We start from the raw sequence: 12,905 nt of genomic DNA, 5'->3' as shown, positions 1-12,905 counted from the left end.
TTACAATCTCACATACCGACACCACAAGCAGCGTTATCACTGTTCATCCTGCATCATCTATTCATTCCCTACTCACACACTCATTCCCTCACCACTGACAGCGTTACCAGTGTCCATCCTGCATCATCTATTCATTCCCTACTCACACACTCAAGCCCTCACCACTGACAGCGTTACCAGTGTCCATCCTGCATCACCTATTCATTCCCTGCTCACACACGCTGAAGCCCACACCATCCTGCATCTTCTCTTCATTCCTTACTCACAGTGCCACACACTCACGCCCACACCGTCATACACAGCAGTCCCTGCAAAGCACAAGACACCACCAGATATATTTCAAGTGCAGCGCTATTCCCTGTAATATATCCCTCATACCTACACTTTTATTTACATTTACAGTGCCAAATAATGGCTGATAAAGGAGACTCCTGCCCCGTGATGACCTTCCCCTTGGCCCCGAAGATCCAGCACGAACTAAAGATGAAATTCGGATCTTTTGATAAGGGACTGGTGGCGGTTGGACAAGGGCGGTACCTCCTGCAACCGCACTGCAGATTGTACCTTGATAAATATGCCCAGTTCAGGTGAGTAAATTTGAGAGAGAGAGAGAGAGAGAGAGAGAGAGGTTGCAGGGAACTGTGTAAGGCTATGAATTTCGTTAAAGCAGACTTACTGGTCAACCATAAGACTCGCCGATATGTCGTAAAAACACCCCTGCTAAAATCAATACACCAAGTCCTGTAAGCAACAGCACTACCATGTATTCAGTATAGACGGTGGCTCTACCATGTATTCAGTATAGACGGTGGCTCTACCATGTATTCAGTATAGACGGTGACTCTACCATGCATTCAGTATAGACGGTGGCTCTACCATGTATTCAGTAAAGACGGTGGCTCTACCTTGCATTCAGTATAGACGGTGGCTCCACCATGCATTCAGTATAGACGGTGGCTCTACCATGTATTCAGTATAGACGGTGGCTCTACCATGTATTCAGTATAGACGGTGGACGTTAGCGCAGAAATGGTGACATGTGGAGGTGTATGATACGTGGGAGGACTGCTGGACCTCACGGAACGGACGAATAAAAAAAAAAAAAAAAAAAAGGCCGACTTCATATACCTCACCCCAAGCAGAATTATTCAGACTGAATCTTCCTCATCATTGATCCTGCCAACTTCCCCACTCCACCTTCAGTTCATCCCCAATCCACATCCACCACCCGTTACCCCCTCCCCTCCCCTCATTCACCGTGACGTGTAGGTTGTTGAACAGACCCATTAACCGTAGGGAAGCAACCACGCTCCACCCAGTTAACAGGGATACCATAGAAGGCAGGACATCACCCCATTATTTGATCATATGGTTGTCACTCAGAAGTGCAAATGGTTTCCTGGGTTAAAGGAAACCATTAGGCTTATCACTTTGCTTAGAGCCACCTGAAGTTGAAAGAGTAGCAATAAAAGTGACAGGAAGGATGGGAGAAATAGGAGAACAGGAGAACAGACCCAGAAAATGAATGATGAAAGTGATGGAGGATGTAAACAGCACTACATTAGGTGAGTGGATGATGGTCGCCAGAACCAACCTACCACTGTGATATGTAAGTAAATAAGACATACTGTATTTCTGACGATGAAGAAGAGTCAAAGATCTAAAGAGTATATGACTAGTGATGACTAACTTTACTCTTTAGAGTAAGTATGCATTGAGTTTTAACGTGGTTTTTCAAATGTCGGAGCTTCTCTCTCTCTCTCTCTCTCTCTCTCTCTCTCTCTCTCTCTTTTCTTTTTCTAATTCTTCCACTTCTTCGTTATTCTTTATGTGCCATGTATGGAAGGCCCAAAACAGGAAAAAAAAATCCTCAAGTAAGACGTAAGCCTAAAGATATTCCATCAAGATTTCGGGTTATATAAAAGTACCCCACAACGACTGGGTACTTTATTGGAAGAGGGCTGTGCTACACTCTCGGAGTCTAGTTGTGCTTTGTCTCTCCTAATTTCGTGGGGAGAGAGGTAAGTGAACTTCAGTTTACCATTACGTTACGCTGGGTTAAGGAATTCTCGGCTTTGTACGCGTAAAACAGTCTTCTCATCGTTCTCTTCCTTAGCTGCAAATTTTATCGATAGGAAACTCTTACCGCCAGTCACCTCATTCTTTTCCTCCTTTTTTTATGAAACGTTTTTTTCCCTACGATTTTCATTTTTCTTGTCCAGGTTTCGGCCAGATGACGTAGTGGTGATGGGGTTTCCCCGCAGCGGCACGACGTGGACGCAGGAGATGGTGTGGTGTATGACGCACGACCTTGACTTCACCACAGCCATTAACACGCCACTCAGAGAGCGATCCCCCTTCCTTGAGTAGGCACCAGCATCACTTGATTCTGCTTCACTGGTGGTAGTAGTAGTAGTGGTAATAGTAGTAGTGGTAGTAGTAGTAGTGATGGTGGTGGTGATGGTGGTGGCAGTAATAGTTGCAATAATAGTAGTAACTGTGGTGGCTGTGAAGGTAGTAGTAGTAGCAATAGTGGTAGTAGTAGTAGTAGTAGTAGTAGTAGTAGTAGTAGTGGTGGTGGTGATGGTGGTGGTGTGTAATAGTAGTTGTGGAAATCCAGGTTCATTTGAATGTAAACTACTCTGATGGGTATTGTTTTCACTCGGTTTGTCTGCCTGTTTGTTTGTCTGTTTGTTTGTTAACAACTTTACACGAGAACTACTGGTGTAATTTTCACTAAAATTTCAGGGATGATGGGCTGCGACCTTCTGATGACCTGATTGAATTTTGCGCCAAACTGGGCCAAGGCCCAGGCTGTAGGCCCAAAATGTAAAACAAAAATAAATAGTTTTTGTTCATAACTCTTTGCAACTTAGTCATATCGATATGAAACCAAACACTATAGGAGCATCTTTCGAGTCTTGATCCTATAACATGCCTCATTACATCAGGGGGTCACCCCTTACTTAGCGGTATGGGGGTCAGTGTCAGGTGGTTCGGGCCTAAAATTTCAAATGGGCATAAAATCGTCAATTTTCACCTGATTTACTCCAAATTTTATGTGAGACACCTTTGATTAGATATTCTGTTGTGTTTATACGTCAGCAGTAAAACGACTTGCCAGAGACGGGTTTGCTGTGCCTTGACACCGCTTCTTGTTTGTCTGTACTCTTATGTCTTTTGATTTTTCATTGATTCAAGCCATATTCTCATTGATCAGGACTACGTAACGCCTCTTCCTTAGCGATTTGTTTTGCCTATCAACCAACACGTCAACATCATAGTAAAGGAAGAAGTGTTGCTTAGTCTCCTGTGTCCTCCATTGAGTATGTACTGTATAGTGAGGGACGCCTTCTGGTGGTGGCACTGAAATAGACAGGCCGCTCCTTTGCCTGGTTATACAAATGTCCCTCAGATCCCTCCCTATCCCTGAAAGGAGAATGGTGAACGGAAAGAGGACGACTACTACTACCATTACTAAATACCACCACCACCACTACTACTACTACTACTACTACTACTACTACTACTACCACCACCACCACCACCACCACCACCACCACCACCACCACCACCACCACCACCACCACCACCTCCACCACCACCACCATCATTACTACTACTACTACTGCTACTACTACTACATGGTTTGGCATGGAAGTTAAGAACTGGAGTGGACAGATACAGCCTTCATTGACTCTTTTACTGGAGAATAAGACAATACTACGGCTCTACATCCTTTTCCACAACCTGGCCTAAAATTGCCGTCTTTCCATCGTGAATGCTGAGTTGTAACAGTGGGTTAATACTAGACTAGGATGCTGATCACGAAGAAGTGCCGTGTAAAAGTAGTAGAGATGTAGAAATGCCCTTTTCTGCCCCTGAACTACGAGAAGTAAGCTGCGTAGGGACGGAAATTTGTGCCAAGTTAAAGTGAAGGGAGTGTAGGTGGATATTTTGATCCTTTTTCAGTTTATATCCCATAATTCACTGGTAGAATAATATAATGCCACGGTGCAGCATCCTTTACACGGCACTTTTTCGTGACTAGCACCATATTCTAGTGTTCATCTCCTGTTACAACTCTACATTCTAGTTAGAAGGGGCAATTTTATGCCAAGTTAGAGTAAACAGAGTATAGTTAGTATGATCTAACTATGTAGTTTCGCCTAAATTTGCTATATCCCCATCTTGACTGCTGGGGTATAATAGATTAACATTACGATATGGTGCTCGTCACGAAGAAGTGCTATGTAAAGGATGTACGGCCACATAATTATCTTTGTCTGTCACTGAGTTATTATTATCACTAGAATATGACGCTAGTCATGAAGAAGTGGTGTGTAAAGGATGGAGAGAGAGAGAGAGAGAGAGAGAGAGAGTGTAATTATTTTGTCCAGCGCTACCCCTGTTCAGTGCTCTTACAGGCGATATGGTCAGGCAGACAAATAAATAGATAAACAGGGGATAGACAGACAGAGACATATAGATCGATAGACGGAGGAAAGATTTATGGATAGAGACTTATGTGCAGGTAGAAATATGACTAGGTAAAGAGAGAGGGACAAGCAGACAGACAGGTAGATAGATAGATAGATCGATAGATAGATGGACAGACAGACAGATAGATGATTAGATAAAGAGACAGGGACAAACAGACAGATAGACAGACATGTAAATCATTAGACAGAGAGGTACAAGCAGGCAGAGAGTCAGGTAGATAGAAAGACATGAATAAATAATGAGAGTGGAACAAACAGCAGAGAGAGAGAGAGAGACTGACAACCATCCTTATTTTCAGAGGTGACTCATTTTCCGGTCCAGATCTTCCCCTGCCCAGTTTTCTGGTTGACAGTTTTTTAAAGCAACATCCAGACGAGGACCCGCGCACCACTGGGGTATATTTGGCCCGTGCTGAGTCCCATCCTTCTCCTAGAATAATCAAAACCCATCTGCCCTTCTCACTTCTCCCGCCATCCATTCTTGAGAGCTGTAAGGTGGGTGAAGTTCTCTCTCTCTCTCTCTCTCTGGCGGCATAAACTTTAATAAGCTTCGCCATATAAATGGTGACGTTTCATGTTTTCATCAGTATTATTTTTTCTTTGCACTTTTTTCTTCGATCTTGATGATATTACACTTGGAGATACCCTAGGTTAACCCAAGTCCTTATGTTAAGTATAAATGACCTTGAACAATTTTTGAAGGTGATATACTCAGTTTTATTCTAAAAATTCCATATAAGAAATTGAAATATCTCAGAAACTAATTGAGATGCAGCTGTTTGATTGTAAATCCTATGATAAAAATGTTAGCTGAATAATTCTGGTTTAATATTTTGCCGTTTAGCCTAGTAGAAAGTGCCGAATTCAAATCTGCTCAGTTGTTTCTCTGCAACACGTCCTAGAGAAAACCACAAAAGCTTTAAAGATGTACTTTTCCAGATATATAGCTCTGGTCCGTCTTATGATCTGAAAGGAATATGGTTACAGTTAAGCATACAGTTAGCCAGTTATTGAGACAAAATTAGAATTTACATATGAGTTCTACAACACCTTTGTCTTCAGAACCCTTGCTGATGTTACACAAGTAACTGCCTTATGGTCTTCAGATCTTGTTTATATTGCACATGCCTTCCATACCATTAATAGGATCATTGCTGGTGCTGGGAGGAGCAGAGAGAGCAGAAAGAGCTCGAGAACTGGAGGAGCAACGATGGAAGATGCATCTCCTGCTACAGCCTGCAACCCATTGAGGGGGGCCAATAGCAGACCTCAGTCTCTTCGTCCAAGAAGAAGATCAGGGGAACCGTGATTTGGTTCAGTGTCAAGGTGGGGTATGGTTTCATCAAGCATCAAGACACTGGCATCGATGTTTTTGTGCACTACCAGGATGTCATTGCACCAAACCCTTGGCATGTCTAATGGTCCCTCGAGGACGGTGAGTCGGTGGAGTTTTGTCTTTTTGGGACTCCGAAGGGTCCTGAGTCTCGGGATGTTACTGGACCGGGAGGCATGGCCATGTTCTACCTATGCACGGCGGCATCTCATGGCCCAGGAACACCAGGCCAGGGATCTTGGGAGTCCCTGGGAGATAAGCACCATCGTGGAGATGTGCATCCCGACAGCAAAGGCTTTTTACTGGGGTGACAAGGAGGCTTTGTGCATTCTTCTCCCCAAGATCTTTGAGAAGAATGGGCTGCCTTTCCTTGTCATCTACATGTGCTTCACAGGTGATGTACACTTCGTTCCTTGCCGATGGGAGCACTAGGCCAGCCAGCCACGACCTGCTGCCCCCCACATGACACCACAGAAAAGGCTGAGGCTGGATGCCTCACTTATTCAGGAGACTGCCAACCAGATGACTGATCCGGCACCAGCATTGGACATGGCTATGACCACAGCTGAAGTACACCACCTGCTGTCGGAGACCGAGGACAGCAGGACTCTTCTGCCTCTGCATCCATGGCCGAGGATGCGTCAACCTACTCTTTGACCAGACAGGAGGTCGATGAGTCCTCCCGTCCTCGGGTGGAGGAGAGCAACCCATCTCGCCCTACTATTTTGGACTACAAAGATCGGATAGACGCATCTTCCTGCCATTGCCTCCTAACACTCGCTGCCCACACCCAGTCGTATCAGCTTGGAGCCACGACCTACTCCAAACTCTATGATCTGCTCTGAATGGCTGACCTGAGTGAGGGAATTCTGCCCTTTCTGACTGTCAGGGGGGAGGTTTGTCTAGCCGATCTATGAGCATATTACTGGATGCCCCCACCCCACTTGGCCCCCAACATTGGCAGTTATGTGCACTGCTTGAGCTTGGTACTGACCTGCTTTCCCAATCCTCCTTGGCCTAATGTCCCACATAACGGGTGACGGCCATAAAGCCATAATTTTAAATAATACCATTCATAGTTATGACAAAGCTTCCTTGCTGTGGCTAAACAAAAAGAATAGGTAACTAGCTTTAATCTGTTTTGGTGTCTCTCTCTCTCTCTCTCTCTCTCTCTCTCTCTCTCTCTCAAACTGTTAGTTTTAATCTGTTTTGGTCTCTACCGTAGCTGACAAATACAAACTTAAATAGTCTAATTGTTCTTTTGAAATCAAAATGGTGGAGATGAAAATAAAGATGATGATGATGATGATGATAATGGTTTTCATTTTCATTCGTAGGTGATAAATGTGGCTAGACATCCGGGTGACGTGTGTGTGTCTTACTACCACTATCAAAGACTCGCCAAGTCAGTGTCTTTCAAGGGTGACTTGGAAGAGTTCCTGGATTTGTGGTGCCGAGATTTAGGTAAGAAGAGAGAGAGAGAGAGAGAGAGAGAGAGAGAGAGAGAGAGAGAGAGAGAGAATGAAGAATGGGACTTTGCAGAAATTTATAAACTGATTGTTGATGTTGATTTTAAATTCAGTTGATAGGTAAAAATTGCTGTAATCCTTCTTCTCCTTCTTCTTCTTCTTCTCCATCTTCTTCTTTTTCTCCTGCCACTCTTTCTTCTTCTCCCATACCTTCATCTCCTTTTCCCTCTCTTCTCCTCTCTCCCTTTTTCTTCTTCTTCTTCTTCCTCTTCTTCTTCACAGTTATGCGAGGGCCATACTGGAGTCATTTAAGTGAGGCATGGGCAAAACACACCCACCCAAACCTCCTCTGGCTATATTACGAAGACATGAACAAGGATCCGCTGAGGGAACTTCAGCGCCTGGACCACTTCCTTGCCACAGACCTGACGGAAGATGAGCAACTGCAAGTGGTCCAGCATTCCAGCTTTGCCAACATGAAGGCCAGACCTGCCACTAACTACAGTCTCATCCCAGAATCGCCTGCACTGGTACCGGGAGAGGCTGAGTTTGTGAGGAAGGGTGAGTTCAATTAGTGTCGTCAGTGTTGTCATCATAATCTTAGTAATCTTCGTATTTATTATCGTCATTGTCATCATCATCATCACTGTCATCATTATAAATTATTACTACTGTAAAAGTACAATTATTCGACAGCTGATTATTCGGTAGATCCGATATTTGAGTTTTTGAGAATTGGTACCATTGACAAAAGCCTTTGATTGTTTAACAGATCTTTCAAATCATCTTGGAAGTCCAGGAAGTATTATCTATGACTTGTAGGTTTACCGTCATTACACTTTATATTACCACTAATATCTATATTTTTCAGATTCGGTTACAGTACTGTATTGATTATAGTATTATACAGTATCATATAGTGCAGTAACTCCTTCCCCAATTACCAAGGGTTACGTTCCAAACCCCCTCGCTAATGCTTGATTTTTGCTAATTCTTGATACCCTCATGAAAATGACATTTATTGGTAATTGTGTAGCCTATGAACCACTGATACTGTAATGCATTACCCATAAATTAACGTTTCATGTTAAATCTGTTTCCCCGTTGTTTTTATTTGTTCGGCTATGACAACTCTGGTATGATTCGTCAGTAGCCTATAGTGGTGAAAGGGAGTGTCCCAAGTGTTTAAACCTAACCTACACTAGCTTAACTGTACCTAATAATTTAACCAAACCTAACCTAACCTACGGTTGGGAAATTGGGAAATGAAATCCACCTTTGTGTACATAGAGTAAGTTTCTTCCATTGCAGCAGAAACAATCGTAGGTATGGCGCAATGGCTTAATCCCTCAATGCCCGTGGGTTCAGAATATTGTGTGCACCCCTGACTGGCCCCAGAACAATTTTTTAAGAACTCTAATATCAATGTACACTTCTTATAGATGTGAAGAGAATCATTTGAAGCACCTTGCAATATCTTTTTTAGCTTCCTAAATCCATCCTATCAATAGCTATGATTCACAGAGGAAATGATAATATTACGGTGCATGTGCCACATGGGTGAAATCATCTGAGATTAAGCGACCGCCTGACTTCTTGGGAAGTTGGGATGGTAACGTCAAATCGTGTAAACATGCCAGTGACCTTCGTTCCCCTCCCATAATTGTTCACAGTTTTTTATAGCTGGTACTAACTCGACATCACTGACACCGGTATTGTAAAGAGTTGTTCAGTGCCGAGGGTTATTACAGGGTTAATGGAATGCTTAACTATTTGCATCAATACTCTGTCTTTCACATATGAACACAAAAATGAAAAAAATAATGAGTGCTAAATGTACGTTTAACTTTCAGGAGAAAGACCTTACCAGTTCATTTCATATTCCTCCACTTTATTTTCTGTATTCTTCCGATTACTTTTTTTTTGTTTTTTTTAGGAAGGAATCACTAATTAGTGATGTCATTACTTATGAGTTCAGCTCTTATGGGATTCTACTGTATATAGTAATCTCTCCAACTCATTTGTAGTAATATAAGTAGTGATGACAGTGTTCACCATCACAAATAAGGTACTGAGTGGGTAGGTAATATTCTGTATCATCTCGGCAGTCCAGGAAGTGTTGTCTGTGACTTGTAGGCCTACTGTGTCATTACACTCTTAAATGTTCAGTAATTTCAATATTTTTCAGATTCAGGTAGAGTACTGTATTGATTATAATATTGTACAGTATCATACATATACAGTACTTCCTCTAAACACATTAGTAATAATATAAGTAGTGATGACAGTGTTCACCAATACATGTAAGGTACTGAGTAGGTAGGCTTTTCGATTATTCGGCAAATCTTATTACTCGGCATCAGCCCGGTCTTGTAGATACCAAATAATTGGACTTTTACTGTATTACCTTCATTACCACCATCATCTTCATCCTCATTGTCCGTTGTCATTGTCACCTTTGGCATCATTATCATTATTATTGTTTTCATTACCATCATCATCTGTTGTCGTCGTCATCCGTCATCATCGTCACCGTCATCATCATCATCATCATGATCGTCATCATCGTCACTGTCATCATCATCATCATCATCGTCATCATCATCATGATCTCTCTCATAGTCTCAGTATTCCTCATCATTGTTGTTACATCATCAGCATCATCGTCATATCATCGTCCCTGTCTTCGTCTTGATGATCATCATTGTTGTTACATCATCATCATCACTATCATCATCATCATCATCATCATCATCCCTGTCTTCGTCTTGGTGTTCATCATCATTTTCGCTGCGTCATCATCATCATCGTCATCATCATCATCATCATCATCATCATCATCATTTCTATCTTCGTCTTACTGTTCACCATCATTGTCGTTACATCATCTTTATCATCATCGTCATCATCATCTCGTCTTAGTGTTCATCATCATTGTCTTTACATCACCATCATCATCATCATCATCATCATCATCATCATCGTCGTCGTCATCGTCATTATACTCCTCCTCATCATCATCCCTGTCTTCGTCTCAGTGTTCATCATCATTGTCTTTCCATCATCATCATTATCATCATCATCGTCATCATCATAATCCCTGTCTTCGGCACAGTTTTCATCATCATTGTCGTTACATCATCATCATCTTCACTAACCTCATTAATGGATGCAAGCCATTGAGTACAGTAAGGTGTAATAAACAAACCACTTAGGAAAAGGTGTTAGGGACCATCCTTAACTGACAACAATACGGGCCATGGTGTAATATATGGACCACCCTTTACTAGAAACAGATATAAGCTGGGTGATATTAAGGTGAGCCCACAGATAAAGGTGGAGTAACATGTTTTACCTGACAAAGATCCATAACCCTTTTCAGCCCAGTTGATGGCCAAGTGAAGTCAGATTGGAAGGTCAATTTAACTATTAATGAAGGAGGCTCATGTCCACCTCATTACTAAATTCGATCTAAATACACTCAACTGCGACTTAGAATTCAAGTTGTAGGTGTGGCCCAGTTTCATCAGGTGAATTTACACTGAGTATTATATGTTCTCAGTGGCAGCATTCTCAGTGTTCATCCTGTGTTCTTCTCTCCCTACAGGTGCCACTGGGGACTGGGTCAATCGCTTCACTCCCCAAATGAAGGCCAAGTTCCAGGTACTGTACCATACTCACAAATTTTCTTGAGCATGATTTGAGTATGAGATCGTTACTTTATACTTTCATTTCCACCCCAGACACTTCATGGCCAATCTTAAGTTAGTGTTGTGATGAAAAATGTATACCAAAGCCAAATGATCTGTGATATTACCGAACCACTCCAGTAGAGATTTGTTTTCTTCAAAAATTGACTAGGATCTTTTATTCCTCTCCAGGCTTGGGTGGGGACGGGGAGTAATGCAGTCGGGGAGGTGCCACCTAGGTACACCCAATGATAAAAGTTGACTTAACATTACACCTGTTCTGCTTCCCACTCTCCTCTGATGGCTAATCTTCAAATACTGAGAAGCCTGGTGTGTTTTTCTGACCATAAATAATGCCCTATAATTTAAACTATTAGTTCAGAAAGGCTGGGTGATGTCTTGCTCTGAGTGAAGCTAAGTGAACTCAATCAGCTCAATTTAAGGACACCTTCGGTTTGTGGACGTCCGGAGGGGTGTGTGAGTTGTAGTATGGTGTTGTGATCGAGGTGTTGTATTGCCCTGCACATGAATACAGTAGGTAGGTGTTATTTTATTTTTAGCATTGGAATATTTGGAGGTGGGAATTGTTGTAGAGGGTTTAATAATGATTGTGTGGTGAGTGTTTTATGTGCCTAGGTGTGCTGTGTGTTTCTTTCATGTAGCGGCAGGGGTGTTGTGTATTAGAGAAGGGTGTTGCAGAGAATTGTGTGCCCCTCATATCGAGGTAGTTTTTAACGGGGAGAACTTTCGTTTCAGGTTACAAGTAAGCTCTTGACGTAATTTTGGTGGAGCCAGTGGTGATGCATAAAGCATTGTTCTGTACGATCTGCAATATGTTGTAGCGAACATTAGGTAGGATGGGAGCCCATGCCAGGGAGACATATGACATTACTCATCCAATGTTTGTTGAGTAAGGAGAGTGTTTCTTTTTGTTCCCCAGAGTGTGGCCTTATAGTTTCCCTTCGTGCATTAAGTCTGGGGATGCACCGCCTCTTGATATATAGTGGGTCACAAAAGTATCGGTGCACAATATGCGTGAAACATTTGGGAACAGAGAACGAAGGTCGCCGAAATATTAGTGTCCGACCTACCATACGCTTGTAGCCCTGATGTCGGGAGGTGTCATTATATCGCCAACTAGCAATGTCTTCTTGCTGACATATTACAAATGTTATGTTTACATAAACAGGCATTGTTAATACATAATGAGTTGTTGGTAATGTACAGTAGTTGTTCAAATGTTTTCGATAGGCAGGACCCCCTGTGCACCAATACTTTTGTGACCCAGTGTACATGACCCTTGAAGGTGGGTCCAGTGTTATATGTCACTCCAAGGTTCATAATAGAGGGGGGGGGGCACATGTAGCCTACATAGTTAAGTGTGATGTAGGGGGAGTACCTGTGGTCATGTTTACAGCTGATGATGGGTGTTGTGCTGGAGCTGAGTGGGGCAATCTTCAACCTGTTGTCCACACAAGTTTTTAATGTGTTGAGGTAGTCCTGTTGCAATATGCAGTCTGTGTTTGGAACGAAGTGTGTGGTTATTTTGGTGATGTCATCTGCATAATGAGGCAATGTTTGTAGGTGGTTGGGATGTGGGAATATGTATGTATAGGTCAAAGAGTTTGGGTGAGAGACGAAAGCCCTGTGGAATTCCGTTAGGGAAATTTCGTGTTCATGATGATTTGCCGTGGAATGTAACATTTGCTCATCAGCCAGATAAATACTATAGTTTGCAAGCCAGCATTTAGTGTTTTTCTCTATTTTCATTTTCATTACCCTGGTGATTACTTTGCATTGTGGGATGGCATCTCCGGCTTTACTTACCTGTTGTGAGAAATGTACTCTTAATTGGTGTCGTGGAGTTGATCCCATTCAATGCTCGTTGCGAGATTAGTAAGTAAGGTGCTTG

General features: G+C 42.6%; 1 protein-coding gene across 1 annotated transcript; it reads left to right on the top strand.

Annotated features, from left to right (window-relative positions):
* Positions 1 to 411: 411 nt before the first annotated feature.
* On the top strand, positions 412 to 12,491 carry LOC145396009 (sulfotransferase 1C4-like). Its single transcript, XM_080269475.1, has 7 exons — positions 412 to 587; positions 2,223 to 2,366; positions 4,802 to 4,997; positions 7,173 to 7,299; positions 7,587 to 7,865; positions 10,912 to 10,967; positions 12,411 to 12,491. Exons 1-7 carry the CDS (start codon positions 412 to 414, stop codon positions 12,489 to 12,491), a joined length of 1,059 nt encoding a protein of 352 aa, XP_080125601.1.
* Positions 12,492 to 12,905: the final 414 nt, after the last annotated feature.

The sequence above is a fragment of the Coenobita brevimanus genome, chromosome 34, assembly GCF_032717465.1.
Source record: "Coenobita brevimanus isolate Jiangsu-jjx chromosome 34, ASM3271746v2, whole genome shotgun sequence".
NCBI classification, from domain to species: Eukaryota; Metazoa; Arthropoda; class Malacostraca; order Decapoda; family Coenobitidae; genus Coenobita; species Coenobita brevimanus.
This window is presented reverse-complemented; position numbering and strand designations above follow the sequence as displayed.

Bases quoted from the DNA above. Each gene is read 5' to 3' on its own strand.
- LOC145396009 (XM_080269475.1), top strand. From the start codon at position 412: ATGGCTGATAAAGGAGACTCCTGCCCCGTGATGACCTTCCCCTTGGCC. The intron at 2,367-4,801 runs GTAGGCACCAGC...CCTTATTTTCAG, and splicing joins GAGCGATCCCCCTTCCTTGA to AGGTGACTCATTTTCCGGTC. The intron at 7,300-7,586 runs GTAAGAAGAGAG...TCTTCTTCACAG, and splicing joins TTTGTGGTGCCGAGATTTAG to TTATGCGAGGGCCATACTGG.